This window comes from Salmo salar, chromosome ssa11, assembly GCF_905237065.1.
Source record: "Salmo salar chromosome ssa11, Ssal_v3.1, whole genome shotgun sequence".
Taxonomy (NCBI): domain Eukaryota; kingdom Metazoa; phylum Chordata; class Actinopteri; order Salmoniformes; family Salmonidae; genus Salmo; species Salmo salar.
This window is the reverse complement of record NC_059452.1, coordinates 83,562,374-83,586,441: the sequence shown is the minus strand read 5'-3', so window position 1 is coordinate 83,586,441 and position 24,068 is coordinate 83,562,374. Positions and strand designations below refer to the sequence as shown.

The 24,068-nt window shown below is 45.3% G+C and overlaps 1 protein-coding gene across 7 annotated transcripts in view; it reads right to left on the bottom strand.

Annotated features, from left to right (window-relative positions):
* Window positions 1-24,068, bottom strand: part of LOC106563257 (protein PRRC2B) — a 42,946-nt gene that overhangs the window by 11,995 nt on the left and 6,883 nt on the right. For 5 of the 7 annotated variants that reach the window (XM_014128677.2, XM_014128674.2, XM_014128679.2 and 2 more), the window contains exons 2-15: window positions 21,133-21,309; window positions 16,171-16,348; window positions 7,671-7,773; window positions 7,498-7,561; window positions 7,160-7,303; window positions 6,610-6,929; window positions 6,375-6,511; window positions 6,035-6,204; window positions 5,813-5,900; window positions 5,521-5,680; window positions 3,696-4,041; window positions 3,335-3,480; window positions 2,735-2,939; window positions 3-2,355 (exon numbers count right to left, since the gene is read on the bottom strand). In XM_014128677.2, coding sequence (XP_013984152.2) covers window positions 3-2,355; window positions 2,735-2,939; window positions 3,335-3,480; window positions 3,696-4,041; window positions 5,521-5,680; window positions 5,813-5,900; window positions 6,035-6,204; window positions 6,375-6,511; window positions 6,610-6,929; window positions 7,160-7,303; window positions 7,498-7,561; window positions 7,671-7,773; window positions 16,171-16,348; window positions 21,133-21,247 — 4,529 coding nt within the window. In that variant the 5' untranslated portion in view covers window positions 21,248-21,309. The remainder of the gene's footprint in view (window positions 1-2; window positions 2,356-2,734; window positions 2,940-3,334; window positions 3,481-3,695; window positions 4,042-5,520; window positions 5,681-5,812; window positions 5,901-6,034; window positions 6,205-6,374; window positions 6,512-6,609; window positions 6,930-7,159; window positions 7,304-7,497; window positions 7,562-7,670; window positions 7,774-16,170; window positions 16,349-21,132; window positions 21,310-24,068) is intronic. The other 2 variants (XM_014128676.2, XM_045689994.1) reach the window with 1 other exon arrangement.

Sequence of the window (24,068 nt, the reverse complement as noted above, 5' to 3'; positions counted from 1 at the left end):
ACCTCCTATGGTTGGAGGCCCCTCCGTTCTGCCAGCCGTCTTTCCTGTTGCAGGAGGGCAGTGTGTTGGGGTTCTCTGAGGAACGTGTCATCTTGTTCCCTTCCAGTAGGGCCGGCTCTCCCTTCCTGTTCTGCCGGTCCACCAGGGGGCGCTGGCTGGAGAAGCTTCTCTTGGCCAGCTCCCTCTTCTCCACAGAGCCAAGCTCCCCGTGGCCAGAGTCTGAGTGCACATCTCCACTGTGGGCTTGCTGCTGCTGCCCTCCACCTCGCTTCTCCCTCCAGTCGTTGAAGTCGCTGTTCTCCGAGCCAGTCTCCCAGTCCTCAGCCTGGCCATGCTGACCACCGGACCTCCCTCCTCCTCCGGAGTAGTGGCCACTGGGCCAGCCGTCTTCTCTACCTCCCTCCTTGGAGCGACCCGGCCAGGGGTTGGCGAATCCGTCCGATCCGTTGATATACTCGTCACTGGTCCACTGGCCGCTGCCGGGCTCCCTCTCTTGACGTAGTCGGCGGAAGCGCGGGGGCTTGTCCTGGCGTGGCGGCCGCCGTCTTCTCAACTGCTGTTGTCCAGGGTTGTCGTTGTCTATGTAGTACTCTCCCTCCAAGCCACGGTCCTCTGTGCCATTCTCCATGAAGGAACCGGTAGAGCCGGTAAATTTGGGGGTGTATTTGAGCGGCTCGCGCTCTGCAGGTGGTGGTCTTCTGGAGAAGGTTTCGGTGCCCGGGCCATAGCCGTTCTCCTGCATGGGCCCACCGCCGCTGCCGAACTGTGTCCCCCGGCCCCTCCAGGTGGTGTCTCTGAAGCTGTTGTTGAACCCCCGGCCGGTGTTGTAACCCCTGCCAGTGTCGAGTCTGGGAGGCAGAGAGCGGCCGCTGAACCCCCTGCTGCTGGCCTTGGCTTTGTCGTCTCGGGCGTCGCTAGCCGCCTGGTCTTCAGTGTACACCTTGTTCGACCTCCACGAGTCTCGGTCAGCCTTCCTGGTCTCTCCCTGCTCTGGGTAGCTGCCACCCTCTCCGTTTTCAGTGCCCTTCTGGCGCCGCCGCTTGGGCAGCTCCTCGTACTCAGAGGTCTCGCTCAGAGTCTCGCTGACGTTGCGCCTCCTCGGCTTCCCCCTCTGCAGGTCTTCCACCTTGACAAAGTCCCTGGGCAGTCCTCTGCCTCTGCCTGGTCTCTGGGCTCCAACGGCTTCCCTGCTGTTATTGTTGTAGCTTCCTCTGGGGTTCTCTCCGCCTCGGCCTCCCAGGCTACCGCGGTCTCCTCTGGAGCTGAACTCCCTGAAGCCGCCACGGCTTCGACCTCTACCCGTCCCCCTGGCTCCGGCAAAGGCCTGCTCCTCATCAACGAAGATCCAGTTGTTGCGTCGTGGTGCGGCAGGCTCCCTGCTCTCCTGGTCGTCTCTAGAGGGCTGGCTCTTTCCGCTTTCCAAGCTGCTCTCCTTGGGCGAATCCTCAATATGGGGACTGGATGGCTGCTCTACTTTAGCAGGGGCTGGTGGTTGGTGTTGCTTCCCTTCTAGCTGCTTCTCAATAGCAGGTGAGGCCGAGCGTCTGTTACTTACTAGGGGCTGGTTGTCTTTCTTCAGGTCATATACGTTGGTGAGCACCTCTTTCTCCAGGCGGTAAGGGACTACCTTCTCCCCGGGCTCCACTTTGGGCTTCTCGTTCTCCTTGTCTTCCATTTTGAGGGCCTTGAGCACAGGCTTCTTAATGGGGCCGGTCCTGCGGGTCAGGGTCCTACCGCTGCTCTCAGATGGCTGGCTTACACTGCTGGCGGAGGTGGTGGAGCCAGGAGAAAACCACTGGTTCTGAACACCAACACCACCTTCCTTCTTCTGGCCTCCATCTCGCCTCCAGAAGTCTGAGTCAAAGCCCTTTTCCTTGGAGGTGTCGAAGACTTCGTCGCGGTGGTCAGTGCTGTCCTTCAGGTGCCCATCTTTGGGCTCCTGTTTGGCGTAGTCGCCGTCTGCATTCTGCTGCTGGGGCCGGCTTAGGGCTGTGGAGAGCAGGCTTTGGTTGTGCGAGTGGTGGTCCCTGTCGGGGCCTCTGCTCTGGTGGTAGGCCGGATGGGAGAGGTCGTGAGAGGGGTTGTCTAGGCACTCGTTTCTCCTCTCTTCATACAAGTCCTGCTGGGAGCAGGTCCTGTCAATCCGGTCGTCTGGCTGGCTCCTGTCTGAACTCTCGTGCTGTCTCTGGTAGGGTGGGGTGAAACTGCGAGGGGGGTAGCCATCTTGGTTCCACACGGGGTAGGGCTCAGTGGAGGGGGCCCTCCTCTCTTGATGCATGCTGGGATGGCAGCCCTCATCAGAGGTGGACCCTGGGCTGTTCAGGTGGTCTGGCTGCATCAGCGGTTTCATCATTCCTACACAAAAAATGTTTTTTTTTAATAGTAAGAGATGATACGGATACAGGATTGTTTAGGAATCTATAATCAGTCTATAAAGTTCGATAATGATGTCACACTAAAAAGATAGTAGATCCTTTTAAAAGGGATCCCCTTACCATTCCCTTCAGTACAGGGTTTCCCAACCCTCTCCGCAAGACGCGCCAAACTTTTCACATTTTTGTTTTAATCCTAAACTGGCACACTTGATTCAATTAGTCAAAGGTTTGACGATTAGTTGACTAATTTAATCAGGTGTGACAGTTTAAAAAAACATGTGAAACGTCTGGGGGGGGGGCTAAGGAGAGGGTTGGGAAACCCTGCTTTAGTACAACAAGACTATATTCTCAGGTCTAACCTGAAGAGTGGACAGCGTTAGGGTAGTAGTCCACAGGGGAACGGCCCTGGGCCATGCGGGGGTCCATGAAGGGGGGCATCATCATCCAGCGGGGGTCAAAGCCCAGCACGTGTGGGGGGTAGTAGCCCCTCTGGGGGTGGCTGGAGCCGGAGGGGGCGGGGTGACCAGACTGCTGCTGCCAGTGCTGCATCTTATACACTTGCTCCTGAGAGTGGGAGGGACACAGAGCAGAAACTCATTTAGTATAAACACTGGTACAATTATTCACCTCACATAAATAAAATAAAAAGTGACTAGCTGCAGTTAAAGACCTCTTGGAACTGTACTATAAGCAGTGAGTGGGTCTTTTATTCCTGTTTTGTTGTGTATCCTATTGCTACGTATCCACCACTGAACTAAATAGGAAATGAGACAAGCACACCGTTCATAATACCCTCCTCTTTCCAGTCAAGAAGGTGGTGACGGTCGCTACGGAAAACAGCTGCTCATGTGAACTCTGACGGGCCTTTCTAGTGCCGCTGGGCGCTAATCCAGGCAGGAATTAGGGAGGGGGATTAGGGGCTTGAGGGAACGGGCTGTTGCATCGGCTGGGCGGCTCACCTGCTGCTGCTTTTGGAAGCGGGGCGGGAGAGGCGAGTTGGATTCGGCCCCGGCATCGTCCTCGCTGCGGTAGGGGGCGAAGCCCGAGGTGGCCTTGTCCCTGTAGTCCTGCTGTCTGGGGGAGTGCTCCAAGGGACACTCAGCATCTGAGACAGGAGAGGAGAGGGAGCGGGATATAATCCTACTTTTACATAACTACCTCTGTAAACCATTCAGTAAAATGCTCCATTTCAACAATAAGTATACACACACACACACACGACTGAGAAGGCCATTGTTGCAATTGCAAATTAGTATTTTCTCAACTGACCAACCTGGATAAATGTTTATTAAACAAACAGTAATAGCAGTTTGGTGTTACCTTTCGTGCCGTACTGCCAGCTCTCTGGGTGGTTTTTGCTCTCTCTTCCAGGGGACAGTGCTGTCTCCTTGCTCTCCCCGTCCTTTGCTTCCTCCTCAGATCTTGACAACTGCCTCTCCATCTTCCCAAACTTCTCGTCTAGCCTCTTGAGCTTCTCGGCGCATGCGGCCAGTCTTTCCTCACGGGCACGTCTCTCCTCCTCCTCCCTGCGTCGGCGAGCTCTCTCCACAGCCTCTGAGAGCTCAGGGGAAACAAACTTGGCCCGGGCTGGGACCTGGCGCTCCTCCTGGTCTTCCAGGGGCTCACCCTGGTGGGCCATGCCCGGCCCGGAGCTCTTCTGCTGTGCCTGTAGACGGCACAGAGGTGTTACCATGGGAAGGACTCTCCATGATTTGGGTTCTGTGCTCAATGGACTCATGACTAGTCTTCTCTGAGCTACAGGTGTACAGTATATATGGCGCATTTGGAAAATATTCAGACACCTCGGACTTTGCACATTTTGCTACGTTAAAGCCTTCTAAAATTGATTAAATTGTTCATCTACACATAATACCCCATTTTGACAAAGAAAAAACAGGTTATAATTTTTTGCAACTATTATAAATCGCATTTACAAAAGTATTCAGACCCTTTAATCAGTACTTTGGGGCGCTCTGGAGCAGGTTTTCATCAAGGATCCCTCTGTACTTTGCGCCATTCATCTTTCCCTCAATCATGACTAGTGTCCCAGTCCCTGCAGCTGAAAACATCCCCTATATGCTTCACAGTAGGGATGGTGTCAGGTTTCCTCCAGATGTGACGCTTGGCATTCAGGCCAAAGAGTTCAATCTTGGCTTCATCAGACCAGAATCTTGTTTCTCATGGTCTGAGAGTATTTAGGTACCTTTTGGCAAACTCCAAGCGGGCTGTCATGTGCCTTTTTACTGAGGAGTGGCTACACTCTGGACTCTACCATAAAGGCCTGATTGATGGAGTGCTATAGGGAGTGGTGTCCTTCTGGAAGGTTCACCTCATCTCCACAGAGGAACTCCGGAGCTCTACCAGAGTGACCATCGGGTTCTTGGTCACCTCTCTGACAAAGGCCCTTCTCCCCGATTGCTCAGTTTAGCCGAGACGCCAGCTCTAGGAAGAATCTTGGTGGTTCCAAACTTCTTCCATTTGAGAATGATGGAGGCCACTGTGTTCTTGGGGACCTTCAATGCTGCAGAAATGTTTTGGTACAATTCCCCAAATCTGTGCCTTGACAATCCTTTCTCGGAGCTCTACAGAGAATTCCTTCGACCTCACGAATTGGTTTTTGCTCTGACATGCACTGTCAACTGTGGGACCTTACATAGACAGGTGTGTGCCTTTCCAAATCATGTCCAATCAATTTAATTTACCAGAGGTGGACTGGTATTTAACAGATGTATAAACATCTCAAGGATGATCAATGGAAACAGTATGCACCTGATCTCTATTTCAAGTCTCATAGCAAAGGGTCTGAATACTTATGTAAATATGGTATCTGTTTTTTACTTTAAATACATTTGCAAAAATTGTCATTATATGGTATTGATGACGAAAAATTTGTATTTAATCAATTTTAAAATAAGGCTGTAACATAACAAAAAGTCAATCTCTCTCGTCCATTGTCTCAAAACTTTATATTGCCTTCCTTTCCCTGGTCCCCTCTATTTTATGAGCAGTGATAGGTGAAATGATTGAACGGGTTCCTGCCATATTGCTTTCAACTCAAAAAGTCAGAGATCAGTGGTATTGAAGAGGCTAGGGGGACCAGGCAAGGTAGCAGTCTGAGGCATAGTGGACCCCGGTATGATCTTACCTGTGCTTCTCCAGGGGGGAACCTGCCATTGGTGTTCCTGTGGGCCATCTGCTCCTGGAAGGCCAGGTAAGCCTCCTCCTCAGGGCCCTCCTGGGGGTATGCCCCCTCTCCTGAGCTCAGGGACAACTGGCGCTCACGACGTTGGTTCTCCCATTCAGCCCTGGATCAGAGATGGGCACAGAAAAGCTCACCATCAGTCACTGCTACAAGGTCACTGTGCTTAAAATCACATAAATTGCACCGACAATATTAAATTTAGTCACAAACACAAAGGGGGTGGGGGTAATCTCACCACATCTTGTTCTTTTCACCAGCGGCATGCTCCTCCTCATCGTCACTGAACTTGAGTTTCTCGCCGTAATCGACTTCTTCATGGATACCTGGAACAGCAAGGGAGCAACATTTTAATTAAGGTCAAACTAGTTCCGTTGGGGCACATGTACAGAAATATTGCCTGAGATGTATGTTGTTTCAGTCTTTGTATGATGACGATAATAACAGTAACCCCCCCCACCTGCCCAGCCATCTTCACAGTCGTTGTCCAGCTCATCCAGATCCTTCAGGTCATCTGGGTTGATGATTGCCGGACGAGGGGGTCTGTCGCCAGGTCGACGGATGGGTCGGGAGGAGGGGTTGCGCAGGGGCCCGCGGATGAAGCGGTTTTCTCCTCTCCCTACCTCGCCACTACAAGGAGAATAGGAACATGGGGAGGTGAGGGGTCTGCATTTATTTTTTTTGCTAAGTAAAATAAATAATTCCCAGCATTTGTATTATCTTTTTTAAATCGTTCATGATCATTTTAACTGAGCATTGCTCACACTTCCAGACAGGGGCATATGCAGGTGACTACTTACTTCACAGGCTCTTGGTTGTTATTGGGGTAGGGCTGCCTGAAGGTGGGCCTGTTGTCAAAGCGGACTGGGGCGACCACAGTGACAGGGCCAGTGTGTTCAGCGGTGCCGGGAGCATCACAAGTCTCTTTGGGGCACATCTGAAAACCAATGGCCAAAAAGCCTACAGTCAGAACAGAATCTTGCATTATGGTGTCATAAAGTGAAAATAAATGGAGAGTAGTACTGCACAACATACAAAGGCAGGCAGCATGTCATGGTAGGTGGTGGTAGGGTGGTGATGGCTCAGGGCAGGGGGGGCGGGCCTGCGGAGGGGCTGGGCGGGGCGCAGAGAGATCTCCTTGGGCTCCGGGGCTGGAGCGGCACTGACAATAGTGGCAGTGGTGGGACTGACCATGGGGGCAGAGAGAATAGAGGAGGCAGAGGGGGGAAGAGGAGGGGGGGAGCTCCCAGTCTCAGCCACGCCGCTGGCCTTGCCCTCGGTCTCTGAAGGCAGGCCAGCCGGCAGGGATGAGGGCACGAGGTTCCTCCCACCACCCTCCCTCCAACTTGTCACATCTGGAGAGACAAGAGGAACATGGATTTGAGGAAACAAGGCCGTGGCATAAGAGTTAAGTGGTGAAATTGCAGCATATTCAGTTTTAAAGTATGTGCACTATATTTTCCCATGGCACTTGTCAGATTATTAGCAACTATGCTGTGAGGCTTAAAACTATTCATAACTTTTGGGCCAATTTTGAACTTCTGTCAATTTTTGTGCCGCCACAGCCATTGTTCACTGGACTCACTCTGGGGGCGGAGGCTTGGTCCGGGCCCATACGACGGATCGAAGGTGCTTCTTTCCTTGCCAGCCTTGTCCTGTTCCCCAGCAGCCTTCAGCGTTGGAAATTCCTCGTGAGAGAAGGGCTGCAGTCGGTTTGAGGCCCTTAAACCTGCCATTGCCATGGAAACAAGTGGTACAGCTGTCAGTCAGATAAGTAAAAAATAAAACAGGGCTGCTGGAGAATCATTGAGGTGTGGAGGAGAGATGCAGTAAATTGGCCCATGTCAGAGGTCTGATAGCGAATCCATCAAAGTTGACCGTAGACAGTGATTTTAAGCAGTTGGGTTTCCCATTCCAACTCACCATCTAGTTCTACGGCCTTTCCATTTAGATGGGCCCATTGCTTTGGTCCACTTGTGTTTGTGCTCTGTAGAAAGGAATTTTATTTAACATGAAAAACAATTCCAATAAAAAAAACAATACAATGTGAAACCGCAAGCTGTAGAAGATAAAAACTAGAGAGAGGCCAAACCCACCTCCTGACTGGCTACCGGTGTGGTCTTCTGGAGATTGGAGACAGATTTCTGTAAAGCCAGCTGCGGCTGCAACTCCGGCAGCTGTTGTGTTGATGCAATGGAACTGAGGGAGGAGATAGAGGGAACCATCACTCCATCAGCTCAGGACAGAACACTGAGGCAGACTAGATGCATACACATCTTGTGCCAAGACAAATAAATAGTACACCCACTTCTCGCATACCAGGCAGCATTACAAAAATACTCACTTTTCTGCTGTCTGGTATCGAATGACTAGTGCGAGAATTGTGACGTACCTGCTATGTAAATGAAACTAAAAAAGTAGCACCCTGAATGCTGGTTTTATAATTGCCATGTTTGGCGTTCATGCAACATCGCCATATACTCATTGTACATTGGTCATCCTGCTCTCACTCCTGCAGCCACCCACACACGCTAAACAATAGAGTGGTCACGTCCCACCACTCAACTCCCACACAGGCAGCTCTACAGCCTGCATGTCAGTGAACCTTGAGGTAGCAAACAAACGCCTCTCAAGTCTGCGACACAAAGACGCAAGACTATCTTTCCTGCAACTGCACTTGGGACTAAGTGTTCGAACGCATCCATACAAAAGTGCACAGACACACTGCAGGAAAGTGTACAGAAAAACTCCAGCAAATTGTGTACCAGGTGAACAAAAACCCATTTCCTTGCTCATCAATGCCACTATCCCCCTATTCTTGTATCATCCAGCTAATGTTACCTATTGGTTGTGCAAGAGATTACATGTTCCCTCAGAATACAAAACCCATTGAATTCATGAAAGATGTTGCATTATGGGAATACATTAATCCAAGAGTGCATCTCAGTCTATTATGGCTTCTTTTCCTCATCTCCACTAATTTATCTGCACGGACCTGGAAAAACTGAATAGGTGACCGAAATTCATGCACAACACTTTTCAGATCAGTAGCTAGGTTTCCATCCAACTGGCAACAGTTTCATGCGAATGTTCTACAATCTGCATAAAAACAATATGCACATATTCCCACCAGAGACATACAGTTTAAGACAGAAGTTCACATACACTTAGGTTGGAGTCATTAAAACTAGTTTTTCAACCACTACACAAATCTCTTGTTAACAAACTATAGTTTTGGCAAGTCGGTTAGGACATCTACTTTGTGCACGACAAGTCATTTTTCCAACAATTGTTTACAGACAGATTATTTCACTGTATCACAATTCCAGTGGGTCAGAAGTTCATACACTAAGTTGACTGTGCCTTTAAATTCCAGAAAATGATGTCATGTCAATTAGCATATCAGAAGCTTCTAAAGCCATCATTTGAGTCAATTAGAGGTGTACCTGTGGATATATTTTAAGGCCTACCTTCAAACTCAGTGCCTCTAATTGACATCATGGGAAAATCAAAATAAATCAGCCAGAAAAAAGTTGTAGACCTCCAGAAGTCTGGTTCATGCTTGGGAGCAATTTTCAAAACGCCTGAAGGTACCACGTTCATCTGTACAAACAATAGTACGCAAGTATAAACACCATGGGACCACGCAGCCGTCATACCGCTCAGGAAGGAAATAAGTACGTTCATCTCTAGGATACAGAACCTTGGTGCGAAAAGTCCAAATCAGAACAACAGCAAAGGACCTTGTGAAGATGCTGGAGGAAACAGGTACAAAAGGTATCTATATCCACAGTAAAACGAGTCCTATGTCGACATAACCTGAAAGACTGCTCAGCAAGGAAGAAGCCACTGCTCCAAAACCGCCATAAAATAGCCAGACTACGGTTTGCAACTGCACATGGGGACAAAGACCATACGTTTTGGAGAAATGTCCCCAGGTCTGATGAAACAAAAAGAGAACTGTTTGGCCATAATGACCATCGTTATGTTTGGAGGAAAAAGGGGGAGGCTTGCAAGTCAAAGAACACCATCCCAACCGTGAAGCATGGGAGTGGCAGCATAATGTTGTGGGGGTGCTTTGTTGCAGGAGGGGCTGGTGCACTTCAAAATAGATGGCATCATGAAGAAGAAAAAAGTGGATATATTGAAGCAACATCTCAAGACATCAGTCAGAAAGTTAAAGCTTGGTTGCAAATGGGTCTTCCAAATGGACAATGACCCCAAGCATACTTCCAAAGTTGTGGCAAAATGGCTGAAGGACAACGAAAGTCAAGGTATTGGAGTGGCCATCACAAAGCCCTGACCTCAATCCTGTAGAAAATTTGTGGGCAGAACTGAAAAAGCATGTGCTAGCAAGGAGGCCAACAAACCTGACTCAGTTACACCAGCTCTGTTAGGAGGAATGGGCCAAAATTCACAGAACTTATTGTGGGAAGCTTGTGGAAGGCTACCTGAAATGTTTGACCCAAGTTAAACAATTTAAAGGCAATGCTACCAAATACTAATTGAGTGTATGTAAACTTCTGACCCACTGGGAATGTGTTGAAATAAAGCTGAACTAAATAATTTTCGCAACTATTATTCTGACATTTCACATTCTTAAAATAATGTGCTGATCCTAAAGGACCTAAGACAAGGAATTTTTACTCAGATTAAATGTCAGGAATTGTGAAAATCTGAGTTTAAATGTATTTGGCTAAGGTGTATGTATGTAAACTTCCGACTTCAACTGTATTTCCATCAAATTGACTTGTGGATAAAAAGCTGTGGGTGAGATGGATGACATAGTACACAAAACATTTGCTGTTAAATTCCAATGTACTGAAATAAAGTCAAGTTAAAATGCAATAGAAAACAATTTAAAACTGCACTGATGGTTTTCTCACAAAAAAAGTGTTTTATAGTGAATGTGCCCACTGAGCTCTAACTAACAGCTTGCAGATACAGTGCGGCTACCAAAATTAAGGACAAAAAAAGCAAGATAATTATTTTAACGGCAGCCAAGCACCGATCATGTCACCAGAAGACTTTGCCGCCCATTTCATTGGGCGGCAATCCGCACCGTCGCGACTCATCCTTCCGGACTAGCTTGCGTTGCACTGCATGCAGTGTGTCGCATGCGTTGTATTTCTTGCCATGTGGTACCAGTAGTAAACCACAGAAGTAGTTCCTAATTTGTAGCGCAATTCTTTTTGTTGTGATGCAGAGCATGGATTGTGAAGACTACAAATGTACCGTACAGCATAAACCTGTGCACACGGCATTAGACCCTTAATATTTATTAGAAAGGAGCATCAAGCTCATCACCATGCACTTTCACAACCCTAACTTATTTCCTCTGTAGCTTAACAAAGCGCATGCTTTCCCGAGTCGTAGAGGTAGGACCACAACATATCATCAAATGACTCCAAGTTCACTTCGATATGGTTATTATATACATTTGTGCAGAAAGTCATTTCCACCTCCGTTTATCGCATAATACATTTTACAGACAAAAAGATCCCATCTTGTCTACTGTAATTTTCTTTTGTCGACATTTGGGAAAGCTAAATTTGATGTTTCCATTAGGCCTGTCGTGACATTTTGTATCCGACATATACTCGCATAAAAAGGTTGGATGGAAACCTGGTTACTGAGGATGAAGGCGATGACACAAGATCAGCCACTTCACATTATGGTGATGGTGTCCTAAATCCTTTGGCCGCCGTTTGCCGATTTCCTCTTCTCCCTGGAACTTAATTTAATAAATAACACTGATTGACCAGTGTTCACGCAATACGATGTGCAAGTGACATCCTCCCACGTCATACTTCCGGGGTCATGTCCCAGGTCTTTTGAATGGGCTTCAAGATTACAGCACCAAATATATGAAAATGTAAAAATGTAATTTAAGATACAGTACCAGTCAAAAGTTTGGACACCTACTCATTCAAGGATTTCTCTTTATTTTACACAATGTAGAATAGTGAAGACATCAAAACCATGAAATAACACATATGGAATCATGTAGTAAGCAAAAAAGTTATATCAAAATATATTTTAAATAATTCAAAGTAGCCACCCTTTGCCTTGACAGCTCTGCACTCTTGGCATTCTCAACAAGCTTCACCTGGAATGGTTTTCCAACAGTCTGGAAGGAGTTCGCACATATGCTGAGCACTTGTTGGCTGCTTTTCCTTCACACTGCAATCCAACTCATCCCAAACCATCTCAATTGGGTTGAGGTCAGGTGATTGTGGAGGCCAGGTCATCTGATGCAATACTCTATCACTCTCCTTGGTCAAATAGCTCTTACACAGCCTGGAGGTGTGTTGGGTCATTGTCCTGTTGAAAAACAAATGATAGTCGCACTAAGCGCAAACCAGATGGGATGGCGTATCGCTGCAGAATCCTGTGGTAGCTATGCTGGTTAAGAGTGCCTTGAATTCTAAATAAAATCAGACAGTGTCACCAGCGAAGCAACCCCACCTCCATGCTTCATGGTGAGAACCACACATGCAGAGATTATCCGTTCACTTACTCACACGGCAGTTGGAACAACAAAAAAACTCATTTGGACTCACCAGACCAAAAGGACAGATTTCCACCGGTCTAATGTCCATTGCTCATGTTTCTTGGCCCAAGCAAGTCTCTTCTTCTTATTGGTGTCCTTTAGTAGTGGTTTCTTTGCAGCAATTCCTCCACGAAAGCCTGATTCATGCAGTCTCCTCTGAACAGTTGATGTTGAGATGTGTCTGTTACTTGAACTCTGTGAAGCATTTATTTGGGCTGCTATTTCTGAGGCTGGTAACTCTAATGAACGTATCCTCTGCAGCAGAGGTAACTCTGGGTCTTCCTTTCCTGTGGCGGTCCTCATGAGAGCCAGTTTCATAATAGCTCAATGGTTTTTGCGACGGCACTTAAAGAAACTATTTATTGAAATGTTCCTTATTGACTGACCTTCATGTCTTAAAGTAATGAACTGTCATTTCTCTTTGCTTATTTGAGCTATACATGCCATAATATGGACTTAGTCTTTTACCAAATAGTGCCATCTTCTGTATACCACCCCTACCTTGTCACAACACAATGGATTGTCTCAAACACATTAAGGAAAGAAATTCCACAAATGTACTTTTAACAAAGCACACCTGTTAATTTAAATGCATTCCAGTTGACTACCTCATGAAGCTGGTTGAGATCATGCCAAGAGTGTGCAAAGCTGTCATCAAGGCAAAGGGCCACTTTGAAGAATCTCAAATATATTTAGATTTGTTTAACACTTTTTTGCTTACATGTGTTATTTCATAGTTTGTCTTCATCATTGTACAATGTAGAAAAATAATAAAAATCTATAAAAACCCTTGAATGAGTAGGTGTGTCCAAAGTTGACTGGTACTGTATATAACATTATTATATTGATTTACCCGATGCTTTTCATCTAAATATTTGATGCTCAAGAAGCAAGTCTAATTAGAAAAGCCTAATTTAAATACATTTCCTGCAGCGTTGTTAGCATGCCTGCTCGAGCTGAGGACCTACAGGACGGTAAGAACCTGTTAGTTACAGGCCGTTTTGTGTGTCTTATAATAGATTACGGTGGTTTTTTTTTTTTGTTAACTGAACGTTGCCAGCCAATACTTTTTGAAAATTTAAAATATAGATTTTTTTGTAGACCTGCGTATTCGAAAGATAGACATACAGCGCATTCAGAAAGTATTCAGACCCCTTCACTTTCCACTTTGTTACATTACAGCCATACTCTAAAATTGATTAAATTGTTCCCCCCTCAATCTACACACAATGCCCCATAATGACAAAACAGGTTTAGACATTTTTGCAAATTGATGGAAAGAAATACATTTTTAGTATCATATTTACATAACTATTCAGACCCATTAAATCAGTCCTTTGTTGATGCACCTTTGCCAGCGATTACAGCCTCAAATCTTCTTTGGTATGACGCTACAAGCTTTGCACACCTGTATTTGGGGAGTTTCTCTCATTCTTCCCAAGTTCTGTCAGGTGGGTGGGGAGCAACTTCGCACAGCTATTTTCAGGTCTTTCCAGAGATGTTTGATCGGATTCAAGTCCGGGCTCTGGCTAAGCCACTCAAGGACATTCAGAGACTTGTCTGTGTGCTTACGGTCATTGTCCTGTTGGAAAGTGAACCTTCACCCCAGTCTGAGGTCCCGAGCTGTTTGCAGCAGGTTTTCATCAAGGATCTCTGTACTTTGCTCCGTAAATTTTTTCCTAGATCCGGAATAGTCCCTGCTGCTAAAAAAAACATCCCCACAGCATGATGCTGCCACCACAATGCTTCACTGTAGGGACGGTGCCAGGTTTCCTTCCGACGTGACGCTTGGCATTCAGGCCAAAGAGTTCAATCTTGGTTTCATCAGATCAGATAATCTTGTTTCTGATGGTCAGAGTCCTTTTGGTGTCTTTTGGCAAGGGGGCTGTCATGTGCCTTTTACTGAGGAATGGCCTCCGTCTGGCCAATTTACCATAAAGTCCTAATTGGTGGAGTGCTGCAGAGATAGGTGTCCTTCTGGAAGGTTCTCCCATGTCCACAGAGGAACTCCAGAGCTCTGCCACAGTGACCATCGGGTTCTTGGTCACCTCCCTGACCAAAAACCTTCTCCCCCGATTGCTCAGTTTGGCCGGGCTGCCAGCTCTAGGAAGAGTCTTGGTGGTTCCAAACTTCCTCCATTTAAGAATGATGGAGGCCACTGTGTTCTTATCGACCTTCAATGCCGCAGACATTTTTTTGGTACCTTTCCCCAGATATGTGCCTCGACACAATCCTGTCTTGGTGCTCTACGGACAATTCCTTCAACCTCATTGCTTGTTTTTTGCTCTGTAGGACCTTACAGGTGTGTGCCTTTCCAAATCACATCCAAAAAAAAAATAATTAATTTCATTGCGCTCCTAAATATCAACTTTTGTACTTGCAAAAAAATGCAGTATTTGAGCCCTCCTGAACTAATAATAATGATAATAAATAAGCCTCATCACTCAGCATTGTGTGACAGGGAAGCCAATTTGTTAATTCTTGATGTTCAGTGGCAGAACTTGAACTTTTTACTATTGTATCTAAAAAATATTTTGCATACATTGGTTAAAAAGACTAGTCACAAAAACTGAAATTGAGCAATATACACCACATTACTTCTTACTAGTAATACATTTGTTTTAGAAACAAAGCGTGCTCATACGTTCGTGATTTTTGGTGTAATAAAGGGAGAACATTTGAGTGGCTGTTAGATTTTTATTTCATCTACCTGCAACAGTGGCTGGTGTACCAAAAATGTAATTTCCCACCTTGAAAGAGATGCATCACTTTCATATTGTTTTGGTTTCTTCAATCTATACTGAACAAAAATATAAAAACACAACATGAATAGTGTTGGTCCCATGTTTCATAATCTGACATCCCAGAAATTATCCATACGCACAAAAACATTGTGCTGAAAATTTGTACACAAATTTAGTGAGCATTTCTCCTTTGGCAAGATAATCCATCCACCTGACTGGTGTGGCACATCAAGAAGCCGATTTAACAGCATGATCATTACATAAGTGCACTGTGTGCTGGGAATAATAAAAGGCCACTCTAAAAATGTGCATTTGTCACACGTCTCAAGTTTAGGGAGCATGCAATTGGCATGCTGACAATGTCCACCAGAGATTTTACCAGATAATTGATTTTAATTTCTTTACCATAAACCGCCTCCGTTATTTTAGAGAATTTGGCAGTACGTCAACCGGTGTCACAACCGCACACCACGTGTATCCATGCCAACCCAAGACCTCCACATCCGGCTTCTTCACCTGCAGGATCATCTGAGACCAGCCACTCGGACAGCTGATGAAACTCTGGTTTTTCACAACCAAAGAATTTCTGTCAGAAACAGTCTCAGGGAAGCTCATCTGAGTGCTCATCATCCACACTAGGGTCTTAACCTGATTGCAGTTCGGCGTCGTAACTGACTTCAGTGGGCAAATGCTCATCTTCGACAGCCAATTCCTGGAAGCTGAAAATGTCCTAGTTCTTCCATGGCCTGCATACTCACCAGACATGTCACCCAATGAGCATGTATTGGATGCTCTGGATCAATGGTGTACAACAACGTGTTCCACTTCCCGCTAATATCCAGCAACTTCGTACAGCCATTGAATAGTCGGACAACATTCCACGGGCCACAGTCATCAGCCTGATCAACTCTATGTGAAGGAGATGTGCTACGCTACATGAGGCAAACTGTCGTCAAACCAGATACTGACTGGTTTCCTGATCCAGGCCACTACCTTTTTTATAAAAAGGTATCGGTGACCAACAGATGCATATCTGTATTCCCAGCAATGTAAAATCTATAGATTTGGGCCTATTGAATTTATTTCAATTGACTGGTTTGCTTATATGAACTGTAACTGAGTAAAATGTAAGAAATTGTTGCGTTTATATTTTTGTTCAGTGTACATCAGTTGCTGATTGAAATAGCAAAATTGCTGTGTCTACAGATGTTCAATCTCCAAGAAACAGTTGGATGTAACTGCATTAATCTGTTATTCAGACCACCTTTCCCAGTGTCCATCCCTGGCTCTCACACCCACCTCTTTTGATCGGGTTGTTCCTGCTTGTTTGCCCATCCTGTTCCGTCTTTGGGCACGATAATCACGTTGGGGTCGTTTCCTTTGTTCTCGGACTTCAGGCTCGGCAGGTGAGCAGGTGGGGGCATGCGCCGGGCTGCGGCCACTTTGCCAAGACTCTGTAAGCCATGTCGCGGAACTGCTGAGAGGAAGAGGGGAGGAGAAAGAGGTGAGAGAAAGATGAAGAGTGGGAGTAAGAGTGGACACAGAGAGAGGGAAGGATAGAGGTGGGAATAAAGCTCTTTGCAAATTTTTTATTGGTCAACCTTCATGAGCCAAGCCAAATCAAATCCTTGCACATGAGTTTAAACACAGAAGCAGACCTGGGTTCAAATATCTTAATTACTTGAACATACATTCCAAAGTATTAAAACATATTTTATTTAAAAAAGACAAGTAGTTGAATATTGGAATGCATTTGGAAATACACTCCTATGTTAGTAGTTGATTCGGGACATTTGAAAGTACGCAAACACACATTTCCCTCTCTCGGTGAAAGACTACGCCCATAGCTTACCCAACAATTTAAGTCAATAAGTCATCATTTTAGTCAAAGTATGATATATTTGGGGTTGAACTGGAAAATCCGAAGTGGTACCTTCAGATATTTTCCATGCCAATGCAGCGTTTCTCACCGATGATATCACGTGTTAATACTTTCCAGTCTGCGTTTCTTTTCAGGGCTGGGTTTTAATTGAACGTTACCACCCACCAGCATGGCATTGTTTATTAAAATCAGAAACACCTGCAAAGTTAGTCTTTGTGAGTCACAACTGAGCAATATAATAGATAATCTTTGGCTGAGCCAAACAGCTTATCGCAGTAGCATCCACTTGGCCACCCGAGCCATGGAGCTAATTAAAGAAATGGGGGGGCAAATGTATGTTTTTGCACCTCCACTTTTTTTGTTTATAGCAGAAAGCTATACATTTCATTTTATGAACATATACAAAACTAGACATAACATACAAAGTGATGCAAGTCATTTCCTATGTTCAATGACCTGGTGCAGACAGTATCAGTGATGATATTTGGCAGGGTCAGTCAGTCCTGATACAGGATCGCGTCAACGAAGTGTGAGAACTGCCAATCTCAGTTAAGGCTAATACAAAACTATTTGCATTACATTTAGGGGCATGTCATTAATACAAAGAAACTAAATAATGACCATAAACTAATCGAAGTGTTGACCTACTGTCTTTAATGTCAAATTAAATATACTGCTCAAAAAAATAAAGAGAACACTTAACACAATGTAACTCCAAGTCAATCACACTTCTGTGAAATCAAACTGTCCACTTAGGAAGCAACACTGATTGACAATAAATTTCACATGCTGTTGTAGACAACAGGTGGAAATTATAGGCAATAAACAAGACACCCCCAATAAAGGAGTGGTTCTGCAGGTGGAGACCACAGACCACTTCTCAGTTCCTATGCTTCCTGGCTGATGTTTTGATTACTTTTGAATGCTGGCGGTGCTTTCACTCTAGTGGTAGCATGAGACGGAGTCTACAACCCACACAAGTGGCTCAGGTAGTGCAGCTCATCCAGGATGGCACATCAATGCGAGCTGTGGCAAGAAGGTTTGCTGTGTCTGTCAGCGTAGTGTCCAGAGCATGGAGGCGCTACCAGGAGACAGGCCAGTACATCAGGAGACGTGGAGGAGGCCGTAGGAGGGCAACAACCCAGCAGCAGGACCGCTACCTCCGCCTTTGTGCAAGGAGGAGCAGGAGAAGCACTGCCAGAGCCCTGCAAAATGACCTCCAGCAGGCCACAAATGTGCATGTGTCTGCTCAAACGGTCAGAAACAAACTCCATGAGGGTGGTATGAGGGCCCGACGTCCACAGGTGGGGGTTGTGCTTACAGCCCAACACCGTGCAGGACGTTTGGCATTTGCCAGAGAACACCAAGATTGGCAAATTCGCCACTGGCGCCTTGTGCTCTTCACAGATGGAAGCAGGTTCACACTGAGCACATGTGACAGACGTGACAGAGTCTGGAGACGCTGTGGAGAACGTTCTGCTGCCTGCAACATCCTCCAGCATGACCGGTTTGGCGGTGGGTCAGTCATGGTGTGGGGTGGCATTTCTTTGGGGGGGCCGCACAGCCCTCCATGTGCTCGCCAGAGGTAGCCTGACTGCAATTAGGTACCGAGATGAGATTCCCAGACCCCTTGTGAGACCATATGCTGGTGCGGTTGGCCCTGGGTTCCTCCTAATGCGAGACAATGCTAGACCTCATGTGGCTGGAGTGTGTCAGCAGTTCCTGCAAGAGGAAGGCATTGATGCTATGGACTGGCCCGCCCGTTCACCAGACCTGAATCCAATTGAGCACATCTGGGACATCATGTCTCGCTCCATCCACCAACGCCACGTTGCACCAGACTGTCCAGGAGTTGGCGGATGCTTTAGTCCAGGTCTGGGAGGAGATCCCTCAGGAGACCATCCGCCACCTCATCAGGAGCATGCCCAGGCGTTGTAGGGAGGTCATACAGGCACGTGGAGGCCACACACACTACTGAGCCTCATTTTGACTTGTTTTAAGGACATTACATCAAAGTTGGATCAGCCTGTAGTGTGGTTTCCCACTTTAATTTTGAGTGTGACTCCAAATCCAGACCTCCATGGGTTGATAAATTGGATTTCCATTGATTATTTTAGTGTGATTTTGTAAGCACATTCAACTATGTAAAGAAAAAAGTATTTAATAAGATTATTTCTTTCATTCAGATCTAGGATGTGTTGTTTAAGTGTTCCCTTTATTTTTTTGAGCAGTGTATTTAGTTCTTGTATGTAAAAGTATCATCTGTCTCATAGCCGTGAATCTTGCTGAACCTCCACTTTTAACCATCAAATTATCATAAGGCATTGGATAATGAGTCAAGCTTCACTTACTTTTAAGATAGTCTGTATGGAAAAAAAATAACCATTTTAACATTGTAAAATTGCATGTGCAATGATTGCATTTTGGAACCCCACTCCCCATAGATGAATGGATTTGACCACAGTCCACTGGATGGTGCAGCTAGAAAACACAAGTGTCTATCTCATAACGAAAATTCCACAAATGTGTTTCTATTTTGAGCTGTTGTAACATTTGTATTGGTGTTTCTTTTCGCGTCTGATGTGCTCAGGGTGTTATTACATATAATTTGCGGCATGCATCATGAGCAAAGCCATTGTAGCCCATAATTTCACTTCCCCCTAACTGTGAGAACCATGGCAAGAGCCAGGGCTGACTTGGCACTGCTGTAGCGCAGCCGGAAAGCCTGCCAGCAGCCAAGGTTGCACCGTGTCCATTACAATGTAGAAAACGTGTGTAGTCCAATCCATTCAACAGTTCGGCTATCCATATTACCGGAGCGTCATCTTATTCTTTCTATTTCTATGGCGGTTTCGCGTCCACAACTTATGGAAGATGCCAAAACTTAGATTGCAAAGTCAAGGATACTGGTTTCCCCTAGCCATCTGTGGCTAAGTTTTCCCTAAACGCTTATGACAAATCCAGCTCCAGGATCAGCCACAGCCTAGCCAGCTAATTCTTTGAATAGGGTGTAGTAACAAAATATACTTGCTTGCTAGATAAGGTTAGCATGCTAGCTAGCTAAACTGACATAAGTCAGTGCTCTATTTGTTGTTATTTCTCCACACCATGTGGAAATCACAACGTTCCCACCCCCAATTCATGAATATATGTTTTAGCAGCCTGCATCCTTCTTGGGAGGCGGAACTTAAAACTTCGGGACAGTATTTTGACATCCGGATGAAAAGCGTGCCCAAAGTAAACTGCCTGTTACTCAGGCCCAGAAGCTAGGATATGCATATAATTGGTAGATTTGGATAGAAAACACTCAAGTTTCTAAAACTGTTAAAATAATGCCTGTGAGCATAACAGAACTGATTTGGCAGGCGAAACCCCGAGGACAAACCATCCATGGGAGAAAAGAAAATTTAGATCATAGGATTTTCCAATGGTTTTCTATGGGATACCCTTATTATTAGGAACCTGGTTGCAGTTCCTATGGCTTCCACTAGATGTCAAGTCTTTAGAAATTGGTCGATGTTTTTCTTTTGAGAAATTAAGTAGTGCTATTCATTCCACGTGTCACTCTGAAGGTCCCTACTATTTTGGGGCGTGTGAACAGGAGCGCGCCCTGTGTTATTTTTCTTCGGTATTGGAAACAGATTATCCCGTCTTAAATTATATTGATTATTCACATTTTAGGATACCTGAGGTTGGATTAGGAACGTTGTTTGAAATGTTTGGACCAAGTTTACAAGTAACTTATTAGATACTTTGTAGTCAGGTTGGGCGAGTTGGAACCGGTGTATTTCTGAATCAAACGCGCCAAATAAATTGACATTTTGGGGATATAAAGAAGGAATTTATCGAACAAAACGACCATTCATTGTGTCACAGACATTTGGGATTGCAAAAAGAAGATCTTCAAAGGTAAGGCATTTATTATATCGTTATTTCTGACTATTGTGTCGCACCTGCCTGGATGAATAATGATTTTCATGTGTTTGTATGCGGGGCGCTGTCCTCAGATAATCGCATGGTCTGCTTTCGTCGTAAAGCCTTTATGAAATCTGACACAGCGGCTGGATTAACAAGAAGTTAAGCTTTATTTTGATGTATTACACTTATATTTTCGTGAATGTTGAATATTGATATTTATGTAGTTTGAATTTGGCGCTCTGCAATTTCACTGGATGTTGTCAAAATCTATCCCGCTAACGGGATTGGCGCATGAAGGGATCACTAAGAGGTTTTAAACGAGAATTTCCGCTATAGGACAGAAATTAAGTTGAAATAGAGGAGGCATTGCCCTCTGATGGGGGCCTTTAAGTAACAAATACACATGTATTTAAACCCAGGTCTGCACAGTAGTACTTGAAGAAGAATGGACAATGACTTACCTGCGGTTTTCTGAGTTTCTATAGACTTTCCCTTGTACTTATCAAATAGGCTGAGTGAGGAATACTTGCTTTTCCCATCCTTGGACTTGGTTATTTGCCCCAAACGATCGGACATTGCGATGTAATGTCATCGAGTATGGAAATGTTTCTATGCGCCTCTTGCTGTGCCTTCTTTTACTGAAGAGAGAAAAGAGGAAACTGTTAGCGCACAAGCCACACCAGCTTAGAATTGGAAAGAACGTAATATTACTATTCAATCTATTCTAAAGTGTGACAAAAAAAGTCAACATACCAATCTTAATTCAATTTCCCAAATGCAATGTTTAGGTTAATCGAGGTAATTTTTTAAATTATCTATGCATATATAAACAGCGAGTAGGAGCTGTATAAAAACAAAGGGGGGGGGTTCAATGCAAATAGTAGGGTGGAAATTTGATCAGTTTAGTTGTTCAGCAGTCTTCTGGCTTTCTTCCCCAGAAAGAAGCTAAATCCCCTTGTTGTTTCCTTGACACAATACTAACGAGTATCGCTGGCCCCAACTGTGATGAGGCCTATTGTAAATTGTGATCTGGAAACGGTGTTACCCGATGTGAAAGAACATAAATCTACAAAAATAGATACCGGTAGGCCTGCTGAGTGGTCTGACTGATGAACCAGACATTGATGCTACTACCTCTTATAAAAGTAACTTAGTAGGCTTAACATTACATTAAACCCATTTCAGGATTCATCATTGCTACTAGGGTGTTCATATACATATTTTTTTGTAGCTGCTAAATTAATATAGGGAAAACACTGACATCGCATCATCTCAATACAGTGCTCAACAAGTGCACTGCATTTACAGTGATATTTTTGCCATGAGCGGACATGGCTAACATATTTTTTGAACATTTGAGAAATGTGTCTGATCTACCACATTCCTTCCTATTAGGGCTGACCCATTAGTCGACTGGTCGATTGTTTGGTCGACCAAGATTTCTTTAGCCGAGGACTAGCTAAAAATATATATATATTATTCTATAGGAAAAAGTATCATGGTGCACAAGACACCGTCTGATTGGCTTTGGTCTGAGTTGACTGATCCATTGTGGAGGCACAATCCATCAGTCTAAGACATATGCTACTGAAATTGTATATGAATATATTACATAAGAACAATGGAGCAACACTAATAAACAAATATTTTTTAGAACAAGTGCGTTTCTCCCGTGTTGGATTGTGGTCACTGTGTGCTGTTCAGAAACAAAGTTAATGCGCCGAGGCAGCAGCAGAATGAAAACAGCCCTTGCCCTATTGTCTAAGAAAAGCAAGGAGAGAGGAAACCAACCTAATTAGGTCTATAATCAATAGCCTAACTGTAAAATGTGCCTGGCTTTATAAATCAAAGTATTCAGACCACCTTCACTTTTTCCACATTTTGTTAGATTAAAGCCTTGTTCCAAAATTGATTACCCAATAAAGACAAAGCAAAAACAGGTTTAAACATTTTCGCTAATTTATAAAAAATACAAAAAACTGGAACATTACATTTACATAAGTATTCAGACCCTTTACTCAGTACTTTGTTGAAGCACCTTTGGGAGCGATTAAAGCCTCAGTCTTCTTGGGTATGACACTACAAGCTTGTTACACCTGTATTTGGGGAGTTTCTCCCATTCTTCCCAAGTTCTGTCAGGTGGGTGGGGAGCAATTTTGCACAGCTATTTTCAGAGATGTTTGATCGGATTCAAGTCCGGGCTCTGGCTGGGCCACTCAAGGACATTCAGAGACTTGTCCGTGTGCTTAGGGTCGTTGTCCTGTTGGAAAGTGAACCTTCCCCCCCCAGTCTGAGGTCCCGAGCTCTTTGCAACAGGTTTTCATCAAGGATCTCTGAACTTTGTCTATTAATGTTTTCCTCGATCCGGAATAGTCCCTGCTGCTAAAAAACATCACCACAGCATGATGCTGCCTGCCACCACCATGCTTCACTATAGGGATGGTGCCAGGTTTCCTCCAGACGTGACACTTGGCATCCAGGCCAAAGAGTTCAATCTTGGTTTCATCAGACCTGATAATATTGTTTCTCATTGTCTGAGAGTCTTTAGGTGCCTTTTGGCAAACTCCAAGCGGGCTTTCTTGTGCCTTTTACTGACACTGCCTGGTATAGAGGTCCTGGATGGCAGGAAGCTTGGCCCCAGTGATGTACTGGGTCGTTCACACTACCCTCTGTAGTGCCTTGTGGTCAGGCACGATGGTGGTGTGCTTAAAACATGTTGGTATTACAGACTCGGACAGGGAAAGGTTGAAAATGTCAGTGAAGACACTTGCTAGTTGGTCAGCGCATGCTTGCAGTACACGTCCTGGTAATCTGTCTGGCCCTGCGTCCTTTTGAATGTTGACCTTTCTAAAGATCTTATTCACATTGGCTGCGGAGAACGTGACCACGGTTTTCTGGTACAGCTGGTGCTCTAATGCATTTTTTTGTGTTATTTGCCTCAAAGCGAGCATAGAAGTAGTTTAGCTCGTCTGGTCGGCTCGTGTCACTGGGCAGCTCTCGGCTGTGTTTCCCTTTGTAGTCTGTAATGGTTTGCAGGCCCTGCCACATCCGACAAGTGTTGGAGCCGGTGTAGTACAACTCGATCTTAGTCTTGTATTGATGTTTTGCCTGTTTGACGGTTCTTCGGAGGGCATAGCGGGATTTCTTATAAGCTTCCGGGTCAGAGCCCTGCTCCTTGAAAGCGCCAGCTCTAGCTTTTAGCTTATTGCAAATGCTACCTATAATCCATAGCTTCTGGTTGGGGTATGTCGATGCACATATTGTTGAAGCCAATGACGGATGCGGTGTACTCAATGCCATTGGAGGAATCCCGGAACACATTCCAGTCTGTGCTAGCAAAACAGTCCTGTAGCTTAGCATCTGCTTCATCTGACCATTTTTTTTATTTTTATTGATC